We start from the raw sequence: 17,773 nt of genomic DNA on the forward strand, positions 1-17,773 counted from the left end.
CTTAAGGGTCTGTATCTGCAACCCTAAAGTCTGTTCTCGCTGCACTTATGAGCCACCCGCTGGCTGCACTTGTGAGTTAACTGCACTTTCTCCTTCCCCTGCCCCCCACTTTCACTATCTGAATGACAAGGTCTAGTAACATTGTTATTTTGTCCTCCCTTTAACCCCCCCCCTTGTCTTGTCGTGCCTAGAAACACTTGTGTACAGGCATGTTATAAATGCCACATCATATCATATCAATTCGATAAAGTGTGTGTCATGCAATACGCAAGGTTTTGCCCACTTTCGGGCAAATTTGGAAATATGGAGCTTGGCAGATCTGATTTGTCTCCAGGAGATCCTTATGCTAGATACCCCGGCACTTGACAGTTTTACTGTAATATGCAGCCTGTAAGAAAGGGGCTCAGAGGTAGACCATTTGGGGGACTATTTTGTGCTTGGCGTTTAACTCCGGGTTCGAAGGTGGAAAATCTGCTGTTGGAGAGATCTGACATATTAAGGGTTAAAATATCAAGTGGCAGCGATTTGGTATTTCTTATTTCTTTTGGGATGTTGTTACACGTTTTTGCAGCTAGGTGGGAGAAGGAGGAGTCCCCTAGTTTCTTGAAGTATGGTTTTGGTTCTAGGTGGATTTCATTGCTTGATCTGAGGAGTCTTGTTGGCTTGTAGATTGTTATTTTCTTTTGTAGGAATTCAGCTCTCTGTCCGCAGATTGCCCTGTGTGTTATGCACATTGTTTTGAAGGTAATGCGATGTTTGACTGGGAGCCAGTGTAGTATTTTTTGTGCTGGAGTGATGTGGTCTCTTCTAGATAGTTTGAGGAGGAGTCTGGCTGCTGCATTTTGGATGCGTTGTAGTTTCTTCAGGAGGTATTCTGGCATTTACGTAGTCGATTCTTGACTTGATGAGGCCGACGATTGTGAGTGTTTTGTGGGTGAAGGAGAGGAAAGCTAAGATTCTTCTTGTTGTGTGGAGGAGGAAGAAGCATTTCTTGATTATTGCATTCATTAGTGGTTTTAAGGTTAGGGTGTTGTCCATCAGGACTCCCAGATTTTTTACTACCTTAGATGGTGTTGGTGCGGTTCCCATTTCCGTAGGCCAGGGAATGTAGGTGGTGTTCTTTTGGTTTTTGGATATAATCATGATTTCTGTCTTTCCTGGGTTGATTTTCAAGTTGTTTGCGTTCATGCAGTTAAAGACTTCTTTTAGACACTCAATTAGGGTTGAGTGATCGGCTTGAGTGTCTTTGATTTTGTCGATGATTTGAGTGTCGTCTGTGTAGTTGTAGCATGTAATTTTGTATTTTTTGAAGATTCTGATTACTGGAGTCTGGTAGATGTTGAAGTATAGTGGTGATAGTGAGGGTACATGTGGTACTCCACAGTAGTTAACTTGTGAAGTAGCTTTGAAGGGTTTTATCCATACAGTTTCTGTTCTGTATGATAGGAATGATTTGATCCAGAGTAGTGCCATGTCCGTTATACCTATATCTTCCAATCTTTTGGTTAGGGAGTCATCGCTAACTGTGTCGAAGTCTGCAGAGAGGTCGAGCAGAATCAGAGCTGAGGTTGTGTTGGAGTCCGCGTTTTTTTTTAGGTTGTCCCAGATGGATAGTAGTGCCGATTCTGTTCCTCTTGCGGGCCTGAAACCGACCTGGGCTTGGTCTAGCAGGTGGTGGTTTTCTACAGACATGTTCTTGGGTTAATTTGTATGCTGATTTGAAGGATCTTGGTACAGTTCCTGTTGTGAGTGAGAGATTTGGGAGGTTTCTGTAGTATTCTGATGGCGTTCCTTGTGCGAGGATTGATTTGTAGATGTCAGGTGGGCAGGGATCCATGGGCGATTCTGCTTTCTTGCTGTGTTTTACCAGCTTGGCGAATGCCTCTGCTGATATTTCAGGAAAGTTTGGAGTTTGTGCTGTGGCTCTTCGTTAGGTCTGGTTGTTTGAGTGTTACGGTTTGTTGGTCTGTTTTGTATGATTTGTCGGATGTCGTTGATTTTATTCTTGAAATGGTCTGCCAAGTCGTTACAAAGTTTCTCAGAGGGGGTTGGAGTGTTGTCACAACCGGGTCAGTTTCTCATTTCTTTAATGTTATTGAACATTTATTTTTGTGTGTTAGTGGCATTGTTGATTCTGTCACCATAATGCCTTCTCTTCGCCTTTTGTATTTCCTTCTTCTATGTGCGGCTTTGTTTCTGGAACAGTATTTTCTTGTCTTGATTGTATTCTTTCCTCCATTCCAATTCCATCTTCTTGTTTTCCTTTTTCATGGTGCTTAGTTGCGGTGTGAACCATTTTGCCATTGCCATATGGCTACAAGAGAGAGACGTGAAACACCAGGTGAATACGCCAGTCCATAGGCAACTGTAGACGAAAGGCCACGGGAGAGATCACTGAAACAATCCAGAAAGGTCCTTAAAAACATAGAGCCAGCTTGACAGGCAAGTTACAAACAGGCAGATCCCTGCTGGACAACCAGACCTTGTCACCAACCTGATACAACAGGGCCATGAATCGTGTACGGTCTGCCATAGACTTTTGAATAGATGAGGTCCGACGAAGCTCTGCAGAGGCATTCCTGTGGACTTGAGCCAGCCATCGTACCAGATAATCCGCGGTGGGCACGGCACTCTGAGTAGGAAGAGACATGGAAGAATCTTAGGATGCTGACCATAGCTACAAAAGAATGGGCTATAGCCCGTATATGAGTAGCGTGCGTTGTTGTATGCCACCTCGGCAGGATCCAAAAAGGCAGCCCAGTTGGATTGCAGGGCGTTGGTATAGCAGCAGAGGTATTGCTCCAGGGTCTGATTGGTGCGATCAATTTGCCCATTGGACTGCAGATGGTAACCGCAACTTAAAGTGCGTTGAATTCCTAGGAGAACACAGAGGGGCTTCCAGAAACAAGCGATTAACTGAGAACCCCGGTCAGACACAATCTTTTCAGGGAGCCCATGCAATCATTATATCTCGCGCAGAAAAACCCGGGCCATCTGCATAGCTGTTGGTAAGGCCGGCAGAGGAATAAAATGAGCCAGTTTGGTAAAGCAGTCAACAACAGGTGATTCCGGATGACTCGGGAAAAACCCACTATAAAGTCCACCGCAATTGTATGCCAGGGATCGGTTGGTTTCTCGCGGGGTTGAAGAAGACAGACCAGAAGTCTTCTGCTGGCATTGCTTTGAGCACAAACTGGGCATTGTTGGATGTATTTCTGCACTTCTCCAGCATGGGGTCTGGCATGGATTCACAGGCTCATGAATATTCCCCGTCGTCAGGCTGGGAATCCTCGGTAAAGAAGAAATCAGTATCAGTTTCGTTTCTGATCTGTCTTTCTTAATAGTAACCAATCACTGATCTCTGGGTCATACTGCCCCCAGCCAATGACTGCCCTCTCCCTAAGCCCCGCCTCTGGCAGCCATCGTCAGATTTTTAACGCACGCTCAAGTGTTGGGAGTCCTCGTGTTTAGCTCTCGAGTTTTTTACTGCGTTTTCACGCTTTTTCAGGAGATTTTCTCATTTTTTCGGTTTAATCGAGCCTCAAGCTCCACCGTTTCTACTTCCGATAATGGGGACCCATTTCGGAATTCTTCTACGCCCCTCAAGGGTGAAGTTTTCGTCGAGTTTATACTTCTTGGAGGATTCCGGAAGATCTGCGGCCTACCTCAACGGACATGGCCCAGGACAAGAGAAGCTCGACGCCCGGATCCAAGCTGTTCAGCTGCTGCCCTGGTTGCGGATTACAGAACGTTTTCAAGGAGGACGAGCATTTGCGATGTCTCTACTGCCTCCATGAGGACAAGACGCACGTGGTGAAAGACAGTGCGTTCTGCAAGAATCTTTCGGAACGGACCAAACAAGATCGTCGTTCCCACCTCGCCGCCTGGCTGGAGAAAGGCACAGCAGGTGAGAAGGCAAAGAAGAAGTCTGAGCGGGCTTCTAAGTCCTGTGAGGGCGCCCTGGCGACGGGGGCCCAACAGAAGGCCAAGCACCGCGAGTCCGCGGGCACCGGGAGCGCCGAAAGGTTGGGCTCTTCGGTTGCCAAGCAGGGCGCTTCTTCCCCGGCACGTTCGACCACGAGCCAGCGCTCTGGTTCGGGGAAGAGGAAGTCCGAGAACCCGGGTAGGCCGCTGGAGCGGACCAGGTCGATCTCGAAGGGGGAGCGAGGCGCTGACCCTTCCCCCAAGGCGAAGGCCCAGGACGCACCTAAGGTGGTGAGGGCTTTGATCCACCTGGCAAAGGCCTCTACCGAAGTGGTCGCTGCGACCCAGGCAAAGCCTGCTGAGACTACTCCTGTGGAAACGCCCGCTGGGCCCAGAGTATCCCTGCCACCGGGGAGGGATTCCTCTTTCCAGTCCATCGCTAAGACCCCTGTGAAGCCCCCGCCTGAAAAAGAGGGGGGGGGCGGTGGACATTACAGACTCGGAATCAGCCTCTCAGGAGGAACTGGTGGAAACCGAAAAGGGCCTCAACGAAAGGTTCATAGGCCTCAACGAGAGGTCCTTAGGCCTCAACGAGAGGTTCATAGACCTCAACGAGAGGTTCATAGGTCTCAACGAGAGGTTCGAGAAGGTTCGATCCCAGGGGGCGGTCCCTGCTGACGTGATCGAAGATAGCGACAACGACGACGACGAACAGGGCCCAGTGGAACGGCCATCCCGTCCATCGCAGCCATTGCCCGAGCCCCAGGATAGCTCGGCAGCCATTTTGTTGGCAATCCAATCCTTATGCACCGAGATAAGGACAAGATTACCACAGACCCCGACGGAGGATCTAGAACCAGGCCTGTCAGGAAACCCTCCGAACAAGTGGAGGAGAGTCCACCCCGCTCCGCCCTTCATGCCTGCGAGACCGGTGGACCCCTCACCCTAGAGAGGATACGGTGGTGGATACAGCGACGGGGACGGACGATGACGGCGGCGATGACACAGCAGACATCCCGTCGTCACCCCCCCGCGGGCATCTCCAGCCGATGAAATTGGCTCTTTCCACGCCATGATAACCAGGGCATCCAAGCTCTTCCAGCTCTGCCCTGAAGAACAGAAAAAGGAGGGGTTTCTGTACCAACAACGAGAGGCCAAGAGGAAGATAGTCCTCACGGTGCCTTTACTCGACGACATCTGGGAGGAGGGGCTTGCTCTCCTCAAGAACCCTTCCATGACACCAGCCAAGAGGGACAGGTACGAGAAGAAGTACTGAGTCCCCGATGCCGCCCCCTTGTGCCTCAGGGCCCAGCCCACGCCGGACTCTGTCGTCTCGGCAGCGGCTAAGAAGAAGGCAGCGGGTGCGGCGGCTTCAACTTCCACCTCCCCGCCAGACAGCGAGGGCAAGAAGTTGGACTCTATGGGACGACGAGTCATCCCGTCAGCGGCGACGACGATTAAGGCGGCCAATGCCTTAGCTATCGTGGGCCGCTACGACAGGGAGCTCTGGTTCAAGATAGCTCCCCTGCTAGACTTCCTGCCTGATGACAAAAGGGCGGAGGCCCTAGAAATTCTGCAGGAAGGCGAGGTGGCGTCGGATCACGCCATAACGGTGGCAACGGACATTGCTGATACCGGATTTCGCCAACTGGGCAACGGAGTTTGCCTCCGACGACGAGGATGGCTCAAGGCGACAGACTTTCGCCAGGACGTCCAGACCAGGGTGTTGGACATGCCGTTCGACAGCAACAACCTTTTTGTTAAGGTGGTGGATGAGTCCCTACAGGCCATCAAGACCGACTCGGAGACGGCCCGGGCCCTGGGGGTGCTTCAACAGCGGCGGCCCTTTCGGAGCTCCGGAGGCAGACAGGGTGCCTCCAAAGGATCCAGCGGTGGCTCCTCCACTTACCGCCAGGCGGCCCGCTCCTCTTATCAGGAGGCCTACAGAGGTCGCGGCAAGCAAGGGGGTTCCCGCCGCCGTTGCCAAGGAGGCCAAGGCGGCAAGACCGCCTCCAAGCAAGACTGACCCGGCCGGGTTGTCAGGCCCCCACCAAAGCACCCCGGTGGGAGGCCGGCTGACGAAGTTCGTCAGCGTGTAGGAGTCCATCTCCACCGACCGTTGGGTGTTGGACACCCTGGCCAACAGGCACTTGCTGGAATTCCAAAAGAAGTGCCCTCGCATTCCTCCCGTGGCCAGGAAGGAGAATCACGCCCCTCAACTACTGTCGGAGGTAAAGGCGATGCTCAAGAAAGGTGCCATCGAGCTCGTCCCCAGAGGGCTCTGGGGCTCCGGAGTGTACTCAAGGTACTTCCTCGTCAAGAAGAAGACAGGCAGTTGGCGCCCGATCCTGGACCTGCGTTGCTTAAACAAGTACATCAAGGCGCAGAAATTCAGGATGGTCACCCTCCAGCACGTGCTGGGACAGCTGGAGGAAGGCGACTTCCTATCGTCTTTGGACTTGGAGGATGCTTACTTCCACATCCCTATTCTAAAAAGGCACAGGAAGTACCTCAGGTTTGTGGTTCAGGGACGCCACTACCAATTCAGGGCCCTACCGTTCGGATTAAAGTCGGCACCCAGGGTTTCACCAAGTGCCTGGCACAAGTGGCAGCGCGGCTGCGTCTGCAGGAGACCCACGTTTACCCCTACCTGGACGACTGGCTAATCCGGGCAAGGACAAGGGAACTCGCCGTCGAACACACAACGAGGACCGTCCGGTTGCTCACGGAGCTGGGGGTCGCCATCAACTACCCCAAATCCCACCTGATTCCATCGCAGATAGCACTGTTTCTGGGAGTGAAGCTCGATACAGTGGGGCAATTGTCCTCCCCTTCAGAGGAGAGGACCAAGACCATCCTGGGCAAGGTGCGTCGCCTGCTAGCCACGGACGTGGCCAGGGTGAGGTCCATCAAGTCCTTCCTCGGGATGATGTCCTCATCCATCTAACTTGTACCCGTTTGCAGACTTCGGATGCGTCTGCTACAGGAGTTTCTCGACGCCCGCTGGCTCCAAGCGAGGGGCTGTTTCGAGGACAGGATCCCTCTCGACGAGGAGTTCCGTCGGGCGATCTTATGGTGGGGCATCCGTGCTCACCTCACGACAGGCACGTAATTTCAAATCCCAGCGTTTCAGGAGACGGTGACAACAGACGCCTCTCTGGAGGGTTGGGGGGCCCACACCGGAGACCTCCACGCAAGAGGCCTTTGGCTCCCGGAGGAGAGGTCTTTCCACATCAACATTCTGGAGCTCCGAGCAGTGTTCTGGGCTCTCAAGTCGTTCCTTCCGTCCCTCAAGGGCAAAGTGGTGAGGATCTTCACCGACAACACCACCACGATGTTCTATATATGGAAACAAGGTGGCACCAGATCCCCAGCCCTATCCAAGGTGGCCCAGGATCTGTGGCACTGGGCCGTCGCCCAGGGGATGTTTCTGGTTCCCTTCCACCTGGCAGGAATAAAAAACACCATCGCAGACTCACTCAGCAGGGAGCTGCGCTCGTGCCACGAGTGGGAACTGCGCCAGGACCAAGTGTATCGACTCTTCCAACGATGGGGCAAACCCCAGATCAACCTGTTCGCGACGGCGACGAACTCCAAGTGCCAGAGGTTCGCCAGCAGGTTCCCACAGCCGAGGAGCATGGGCGATGCTTTCTCGTTCCCTTGGGACGGCCTGTTTCTATACGCGTTCCCTCCGTTGCCATTGCTGCTCCGCCTCATCAACCAGCTCAAGAAGTCCAGGTGCAGGATGATCCTAGTCGCACCGGCGTGGCCGAGGCAGATCTGGTCCCGGACCTTCTGGACTTGTCAGCGTCCCCACCAGTCAAGCTGCCGGCGGACGCGGATCTTCTCTCCTGAGAAGGAGGCGCCATTCTCCATCACGACCCACAGTCGCTGAACTTGCAGGCCTGGCTCCTGCAGCACTAGAGTTTGGAGGATATGATATCCCGGCTGATTGCAAAGAGGTTCTTGCAATGGCCAGGGAATCCTCGACTCTCAAGTGTTACGGTCATAAGTGGAAGAGGTTCTCTGTCTGGTGCCGTGCACAGAAGATTAACCCTCTGCGGATTACGGCCCCTCAAGGGCTGCCGTACCTACTGTCGCTGGCCAAAGTTGGACTGGCTCACGCCTCCATATAAATACATATGGCTGCCATCTCCCGATACACCAGGACTACGGGACGGGCGTCCATGTGGTCTCATCGCCTGGTAAAGGAATTCATGAAGGGACTATTCCGATCATTCCCGCCGGTGAAGGCCCCTGCTCCTGCCGTGGGAGCTTAATGTGGTGCTGACCAGGCTCATGGGAGCCCCATTCGAGCCTATGCATTTGGCGCCTTTGAAGTTCCTGTCATGGAAGACAGCGTTCCTCGTGGCCATCACCTCTGCACGACGAGTGGGAGAGATTCAGGCCCTATCTTGCAAGCCTCCATACTTGACTTTTCATGACACGAGGGTAGTGCTGAGGACGCACCCCTCCTTCATGCCCAAGGTGCCGTCGGACTTCCACCTCAATGAGCCCTTGGTGTTACCAGTTTTCTTCCCGTCGCCTTTGACGCCGGCCGAGAGGACTTTGCACTCGCTGGATGTAGCTAGAGCGCTGAAGTTCTACGTGAACCGCACGAAGAGTTTTTCGGAAGACGTCACAACTGTTCATGAACTTCGGGTCTGTGAATCAAGGGAAGGCTCTCTCGAAGACTTCCATTTCCAGATGGCTCTCCGGCTGCATCATGCATTGTCACCGGTTGGCAAAGCGACCACTGCCCGGCCGTCCGAAAGCCCATTCGACCAGAGTGATCGCTGCTACCACAGCGTTCCTGTCTGGTGTGCCTCTGCTGGACATCTGCAGGGCTGTTACGTGGAGGTCGACGCACACCTTCACAAGATTCTACTGCGTCGATCGGGACTCCAGGGAGGAGTCCAGGGTCGGCCAAGCAGTGCTGCGCAACCTGTTCGCTTAAGGTGAGCCTGGTGAGGAGGTAAGAGATGCTTAATGTTGAGTTGTATTGCTTAATGTTGAGCCTGTTGCCACCTCCCGTGGTTGTGCATGTGTATACTGCTATGTATTCTTTTATTCATGAGCATGTTAATCCATGCCAGACCCCATGCTGCAGAAGGAACAAGTTACTTACCTGTAACTGTTGTTCTCCAGCATGGGTCTGGCATGGATTCACATGTGAACCCTCCCACCTACCCCTCTGCTTTTCTTCACTTGGTCATACTGCCACTTGGCGTGCTACCAAATCTGAGGATGGCTGCCAGAGGCGGGGCTTAGGGAGAGGGCAGTCATTGGCTGGGGGCAGTATGACCCAGAGATCAGTGATTGGTTACTACTAAGAAAGACAGATCAGAAACGAAACTGATACTGATTTTTTCTTTACCGAGGATTCCCAGCCTGACGACAGGGAATATTCATGATCATGTGAATCCATGCCAGACCCATGCTGGAGAACAACAGTTACAGGTAAGTAACTTGTTCCATCTCGTCGAGGTTCTGGCCACCAAAACTGACGCAGGAGCAGCTCCTCAGTGTTCGCCATCCCTCTTTGTCCAGCAAGACGGGAGTTATGAAAAACGGATAAAAGGCTGGAGCATAGGACAGTGGAAGGAGCATAGAGGCAACCCTGCCATATCACAAGACCATCAGTACTCTTCACCTGGGAATCGCGTAAAAGGATTGACGTCTCTGGAACCCGAGACGTGGCTTCTCTGATCAGTTGCAGAAATGGAGAAATAACCTCAAGAAAATGTATTTCTGGCAAGACAGGCTGTAGTTGCATGGGACTTCCCTTCTTGTGGTCATAAATACGGGACAAGGCATTAGCTTTCACATTCTGTGAGCCAGGAATATAGGTAACAACAAAGTCAAACTGGCAGAAAAGAAAGCCCACTGTGCATGTATTGCAAATTGCCATGGTCCATACGTACTTCCACAGTATGCAAACTCCCAAGAAGATGATGCCTTGATTCCTAAAACGATTCTACAATGGCCAGTATTTCCTTTTCAATAACGGAATAGTGAATTTCACAGTTGGATAACTTCCTGGAATGGTAGGCAATCAGGTGGTCCTGTGTCATTTCTGGATTGATCTGTAGGCGGACAGCTCCTATGGCATTGGCTGAAGCATCCGTTTCTACAATAAATGGATGGGAAGGATTGGGATGTTGGAATACCGGAGCCCTGGTGAAGGCTGTCTTGAGGGCATTAAAGGCAGCATTCAGCAGCATCCCATTGGAATGCAGTCTTGGAGCTGAGTAGACGAGTGATTTTGCAGTTAAACGAGAAAAGCCAGGAATTAAACACTGGTAAAAATTGGCGAATCCCAAGAAACGTTGTGTGGCTTTCACATCTTTAGGCAGTGGCCACTCCAACATGGTCTTGACTTTGCAATGGTCCATATGTACTTCAGCGGGACTGATGACATATCCCAAGAACTCCATCTGCTCCTGGTGAAAAATGCACTTCTAGGCCTAAGCGAAAAAATGTTTGGTTGCCAAACAAGACAGGATGTCAGATACGTGCCCCACCTGCTCGCCCACATATCAGGAAAATACGAAAATATCACCTAGATACACCCAGGCAGACACCCCAATCAGATCAGAAAAGATGAAATCCATGAACCGCTGGAAAACAGATGGGGCATTGCAAAGTCCAAACAGCATGACACAATATTCTAATTGCCCCAACGATGTTTTAAATGCTGTTTTCCATTCATCACCTCCTCTGATATGCACCAAATACGCGACATTCTGGAATCCCTGCAATCAACTACTATATTCACAAAGTTGAATTTGCATGGTGCGTACCATTTGGTGCATATCAGAGGAGGTGATGAATGGAAAACTGTATCCCTTCTGTAAAAAGTCATCAAGGTATCGCCATAGTACTTGCTTTTCCTGCAGAGTCAAGGAATATATGCGTCCATGTGCGATAGGTTTATGTGGTAGGAGATCTATCCCTCAATCATGAACTTGATGATGGAATCTGATCTGGTTCTGCAAACACATGGGATAATCAGCGGCCAACTCACGAAAACGGCTTAAGACACTAGATCTATGTTCCCTTGTTTCAAGTCAAGGAGTTCTGAGCTGTGGTGGCTAGGTTCACCGATTGAAAAACCGTCAAAAAGGCTTTTTCAAATTCACTGAAGTCTTCTAATATCATGCTGTTAGTAGAAATGTAGGGAGAAGCTGAAGCCAAGGCGTTTACCTTCAGGTTACTCAATATAAAGCCGATTTTGGCTTTATCGTGTTGAAAGTGTTGCGGACGGATGTAAAATTGTACCTTGCAATAGTTACAGAATTCCACCAGTTTCCTTGGATCCCCGTTTCAAAGCTGTAACATAAGCAACTGTGGTCTCAGTGGAGGCGGAAGTCTGGTCCCTAGTAAGGGCTCCTTGCAACAATGTATTTTCTTGCTTCACTGCTTCCAGCTCTATTCTAAGAGCTTGTAACTCGTTCCTTAATTCTTGCACAGCTTCCATTGTGTCCGAGGTGTTTTGGCATCTTAATTTGTCCAGTACCTGATTGCAGCGGGTCTGGGCGTGTTGTCGGGCTGTTTCTTTCTTGTATCTTCCTGGATGTAATTCAGGACAAGTCCCTGGGGGTCGACTTCTCTCGCCACAAAACAGCTGTTCCCGGATTTACATGGTGAAAGGACAGTGCAGAGCGCTGGCCGGGACAGCTGGCTGTTAACGATGCACCCATGCAAGGCAGTGGGGCAAGAAAGGGATAAAGGAAGGCAGAGAAAGGGCCGAGCAAAGCTAGAACCAAGGTACGAAAGAGGCAGTAAGTAGGAACGTGTAGAGCAAAGGAATTGCATTAGCAGATGTTAGGAAAGATATCCCTTAGGTGCAATTTCTCCTCCATTTACGGACCCCCCCAACCTTTTTGCTTTTGTTTGGCTAACCTAACCTGACTTTTTCCAGTGGAGCACAGCCTATGACGAACTGGTGGCAGCAGTTTACTTTTATAGTATTTTTACTTCTTTTTAATTAACCATATCACGTTTACAGCGTTTGGCTCAAGACTGTGGCAAGTGCCGAAAATGGCAGTGCCACAATGTCTTAAGTTCTGTCCTTTGGCCATTTTGTCCCTTTGCCTTCCCCCAGGTCGAGCAGAACCGGGCTTTTCTTATTTGGGCATGCAGCCTCCCATGGAAACACAACTTTTGCGGGTTTCTGCATGTCACGTGTGCTAGTGCCCAGGAAGAGGATTGGGTCTGTCAGTGCCAATCCACACTACTGGTTCCAGTATGTCTGGTATGTCTGAATGACTGGGACCACCGTGGACCGTGATCTGTCCACGCCTGGCGTGCATGCCAGAGAGCAGATCTTTAATTGGTTATTCTAGATTTGAGCGTGAAACAAATCTTGGATAAGAGAAGGGACCCTGCATCCATTCCAGGTCAATTAACTGAAGTTCTCTCTGAACTACAGATGGAGCCAAGTATCATGAAATGCTAACACAGACCTGTGGAACCGACAGAGATGTGCTGGAAGGTTTGGCAGCCTGAGCCCGCTGTTGTCTAGTCAGAACCCTGCTTTTGTTTTGATCAAAGAAGGCTTGCAAGGGTGCGTCGACCCTTTGGAGTAGTTTCAACAACTACTCTCGCCACCTCCTGATTACCGTCCAAAAGAGCCTCATCAGAAGTGTTCCTGGGCCATCCAGCGAACTGACCAGCTCAAACCTGGGGTATCGCATAGGAGCGCCGCCGTCTCGAGTTGACACTCAAGACTTGGGGAATCGCTAGCTTGTGGGCCTGGCCCCTCTTCCACCAAATTCCATTGTCCTAGCTCAGCTGGGTTGCGATTTACGAGAGTGAGTCACGCTGTGAGCATTTGCGGTCCCTGCATCGCCCTGCTGTGGTAACAGTCGTTGTAGGGGCCTTGCCTGCCTGCCCCCTTGTGCCCTGAGATGTGCTGCTCTAGAACTGTCCTCTTTTCTTCATTGTGAGCTGAGAAAAGGCTACTGTCCTGCCACGGACAACCGTCCTGTCCCGCAGCCGCTGAGAGCCCGAGCAACGTGCAACTGCAGAGGCTGAACCTACAAGCAACCTGGCCTAGACTTGCAAAGGTTGGTGCAGACTGTGTCGAGGGTCGGTGAGTACTTGCATCACTTACCGGTGGCACCCTGGCACAGCCATTGTTCTTTATGCACGAGAATCCCTAAAAAGATACTCACCTTAGCTGGGCTAGCCTGCACTCCCTAGCTATTCCCGAAACTCGAAAGTTGCTCTGCCTGCAAGGGTAGACCCTCCTCGAATAGTGGGACACTGTTCCTCATCACCTCAAGCCCCTTCCTGAACTGCTACAGCTCCCTGAAGAGTACCCGCTTTCTCTCATTACACACAACTGAGCGTTTTTAACGGACTACTGTACTTTTGAGCATAAGGCGCCCCACTTCTTAAGTCTGGACTGCTTGAGTTAGGGATCGATTCTGTAGAACTGCCTACTGATATATTTGTGTTAACCCACCCTTCTGTTACAGGTTGTGGCTGTGTTTGTCCCTTTACCGCATTAGACGAAAGGTAACTGTATATATATTAAATAGTGAGAGGCGTGTGTGGTAACTGTTTTATATTACTGTGATTTATTCAGGTTTAATCATAAGGCCTATAAAAAAATGTGTATGTATTTTTGATATACACTTGACTAAGCATATTTTGTGGATTTTTACTGTGTGTGCTCATTGTGGGCTTCAGATCACTCTCACCCCTCCTGATTGTCTGGCTTGTTCAGAAGGTTCCCCTAGGGTGGCCTCCTAAGCTTCTGCCAACCAGGTCAGAGTTTAGAAATCCATCTTAACAGTAGAGGAGCAACCAAAATGGAGCAGAAACAGGCATACCAGTAAGCCGCAGAGTCAACCAGATGCTCAGCAACTCACTGGTAAGCGAACATACAGAGCGCATTAAGACGCGTCTAATCCACAGGAAGGCAGGCTTATCAGTACCGTTCCTCACAAAAACCGTCCCTCACAGCAGACGTCGTTGCCAAGGGAAGGCAGGACGGCAGGCACAGAGCGACGGCGCAGGAGATAGTGTTCCAGTCCCAGGCATGCACACTGGAAGCGGAGACTGCAGTGTGGGTACCTCTGGGACGCTGAAGCTGTTGTTGACAGTCAGCGTCTGCTGAAACCTCTAGGCCCCAATCGCCAACATGAATAAAGAAGCCAGGTGAGTGGACGCAGGCCAAGACGGTGGCGGGCTTGGGGCATGACAGGTTTCTGATGTTCCGATTTACACTGGATTGGTCTTTAAATTACGAGCGCGGGGCACTTGACTAGTTTTCTAGGTGTATTTGTAGGTAAGAATGCGACATGAGCCGCATCTATTGCGGTTGTCTGTGGGAATTGTTATTGAGATTTATGTTATCTAAAGGGGGTGGTGTGGATTGACTGATTGACTTCTTGCAGGTGGACATTAACTCTCTGCCGTTGGTGAGCTGTACGAGGTGGGTAAGCAATCAACATTTGTTTTACGTTTGAAGGTTGTTAGGTTTACTTATGTGCAATTGAAACAGGACTGATAGAAGCTTCTGCGTTGCAGGTACTTTTGAACTGGAGTGTTATTCTCTAGGGCAGTACTCATCATATCTTAAACACTGATGCTGTGGTGCTTTTGAGAAATAGAAAATAAGGGGGTTAATGTTTGCATTTTGTTTATAGGAAGACAGCAGAATAGCCCTTGAAAAAGGATATTTTTTTTATCCAAAACGCGTCGGGGTGACATTAATGTGGAAATCTTTTCTTTTGTTCAAACTTGATGCTGTCGGTGCGATATTAAATCTCAAAATGTTGATATAAGTTATGTTTCAGCAGCCAAAGAACTTTCCATGTGCTTAATATAAGAGTTATGCATTTTTTTTAGCTCTAAACAATTTTGATTAAAATGTCACTAGAAGTGTTATGTAACTTTACTTCCACTTTTGTGTTCTTTTGAATGAAGAAGATGAGTTGAAAAGAAATGGCTTTGGGGGATGTCCCTTTAGAGTGCAGTTGGGCTACTCATTGGTTTAATGGGTCCACATGGGATTGTATTTCTCTTATCCTAGGGCCTAGGATTTGACCCATTTGCACCAGAGGTTTTAGGAATTTTTTGGAACAATTTGAATAATCAGCCATTTAAAAGTATCAAATTATTGAATAAGCGGTACACCCCAATCCCCATTTGACTACTGTGTCAAGAACCATAAGGCATGACCCTCTCCTGCCACCATTCCTTCTCATAAGGCACGCCCATCTCATGCTTTCCCTTTCCCCTTAGTTCACTAAACCCATAAGGTACCCACCTCCTGCCGTCACTCTCTTCTTTGTGTTCGAGACCCATAAGACACCCCCTTACCTGCTGTCACTCTTTCTAGAACCATAAGGCACTCCCCTCGGCCACTATCACTTTCCCCTTGGTTCACTAGACCCATAAGGCACACCCGCTCATGCCACCACTCTCCCCTCTGTGCTCTAGTCCTATAGATCACACCACTCTCTTGCTACCACTCTCTTTAGACCGATAAGGCACACCCATCTGCTGCTACCACTCTCTCTAGTATGGTGCCATGAGACACACTCCTGTCTTGTTACCGGCTCAGAGCCAAAGACTTCCCAGGTTTATCCCATTTCCAGAGCTGGAATTGGGCTGCATTTCCCCAGATTCCTTATTTGCAAAAATGGTTTACTAGGATCCTGAATCCCAAATTTAGGCAAATGAAAAACCAATGCCAGAGCTGGCACAGAGTGCACGCATAGTGACCGGCTGCTCCTGCTATGGATTGTCTTTGTTTTTCATTTAAGCACATTAATGTGCCACTAACGTGAGGGTTTGCAGACGCAGCATTTGGGAGTTGCTATTGTACCTTAAGAGGTTCAAATGTTGGGTGATAGGAAATAGGAGGGAAATAGGATAGGAAAGCTGTATGAAGTGTGAAATAATGACTACAAGCGTGCTATTGGATTGTGCATTTTCTATCAGTGTCTTTTTCTTCAAGTCTGCAGTTTAAGACCCAGATTTTATGTTTTGCAGTTCACATTTTATTGCAAGCTAGGATTTGTAGTCTTCCATTCAGGATGAGGAAAATAAAACTACAGTCATACTCGTTTTGCTCAACATGTTACTATAAAAATGTCTGTCTTGCCCAGGTTGCTTCATTACATGATTTGCTAACGTTTCAAATCATCTCTATTTATTTCTGCCATTTTATTTTAGTCGTGCGTTTTTCAGAGGTTTTACTTGCTTATCCCTTGCCTTCCATGACTCCTCCAACTGCCCTGTCCCTGTCACTGCTCCCCACTCCCCCCTTCCCATGGAATCCCAGATTATTCTGTTCACATTTCCAGCTCCCCGCATTCCCGCTGCTGCTCAATCCTGGTGCTGTTAGGTGCAGCCGCCCTTTTGCTCTGTTACCGCTACTTTCCCTGATCTGCGTCAGCCGCCCTCTGCTTCTACTGCCCACTTTCACCCCCCCAAGTCCTGGTAATTGTGGAACTGCACAAACAGACCTTTATCCCGAGTGGCGTCCTGTCTCGTCAGTGGGCCTGGTTCAAGGTAAACAAAAAAACGAACATTGCTCAGAGTAGGTGAATAGATCCAGTGACTTGAAACACAGTGATTCCATTCTATGATGCCCCCCCTCTCCCGCCCTCTCCTATAGCATGTCATGTGGAGAAAGCCCCTCGCCCGCCCTCCATTGGTGTCCCAGGAGTCAGGGGTACTGTTTATGAATAGAAAGACTGTGCTGTGGAATTCTCGCTTTCTGTTAATATTTAGCCAATGCTCAATTTTCTCTTGCTCTCAAGGTCCGGCACCAGCGACCCCTACTGCATAGTGAAGGTGGACAACGAGGTGGTGGCCAGGTGAGTGTCCCACTTTCACTCTCGGTAATAAGAAGCCGTAATGTATATTGTCCAGCAGGTGCTTGTGGGAGCAGAGGTCACGAGGTTGAGAAGTGATTGACACAAAGCCTTCATCAGGACTGAGGCCTATCCCAACTTCAGGCACCAGGAATCTGGGTAGAGTTTAACATTATCCTAATGCAACCTGGTACCCTCCCTAATTGAAAGCTGTGAACCCAGTGTGTTATCGTCCTATGCTATGTTTATAGGAAACCCAAGCCCACACTCCCGGGTGCATCATTACACACTCCAAAACACAGAATTTTTAAAAAAGGGGGTGAACCAAAATAATCATCATTACAGGCCAAGAGGACCGGATCGGTAAAAATACTTTGCACACCTTGAAGCCACTGGGAAAACGGGCACTTACTTCTGCATTACCTCCCTCCAGTGAAACACAGCAGTCAAATCCACTGCACGAACACTAAGACACTCACTCGCATTGAACCAAAACAATACTCAAAACAGAAATTTGGAGGATCAGCATTCTTTGCATAGCAGGGAAGCACTGGAACTCGCTCCCAAAGGAAATACGAATGACAGTGGACCATCTCAACTTCAGGAAATTGTTAAAAACATTGCTCTTTAGCAGTCCTAACTAAGAACAACCCAGGTAAGTGCCCCCTCTGTGCCGGCATCCATTTTGGTTTCTTTATCCCTTTTCGTTCTATCTCCTCCAACCCGATTCCTTCCCACACCCCATCACATACTCTGCCCGCGTTGGAGGATCAGCATTCTTTGCATAGCAGCGAAGCACTGGAACTCGCTCCCAAAGGAAATACGAATGACAGTGGACCATCTCAACTTCAGGCAATTGTTAAAAACATTGCTCTTTAACAGTCCTAACTAAGAACAACCCAGGTAAGTGCCCCCTCTGTGCCGGCATCCATTTTGGTTTCTTTCCCCCTTTTCGTTCTATCTCCTCCAACCCGATTCCTTCCCACACCCCACCACATACTCCGCCCGCG

General features: G+C 49.8%; 1 protein-coding gene across 1 annotated transcript in view; it reads left to right on the forward strand.

The window, feature by feature from the left end:
* Window positions 1–17,773, forward strand: part of RASAL1 (RAS protein activator like 1) — a 1,443,380-nt gene that overhangs the window by 149,831 nt on the left and 1,275,776 nt on the right. The window contains exon 2 of the mRNA XM_069619245.1: window positions 16,710–16,766. Within this exon, the coding sequence (XP_069475346.1) occupies window positions 16,710–16,766 (57 nt within the window). The remainder of the gene's footprint in view (window positions 1–16,709; window positions 16,767–17,773) is intronic.

This window comes from Ambystoma mexicanum, chromosome 10 (assembly GCF_040938575.1).
Source record: "Ambystoma mexicanum isolate Mex_15411 chromosome 10, UKY_AmexF1_1, whole genome shotgun sequence".
NCBI classification, from domain to species: Eukaryota; Metazoa; Chordata; class Amphibia; order Caudata; family Ambystomatidae; genus Ambystoma; species Ambystoma mexicanum.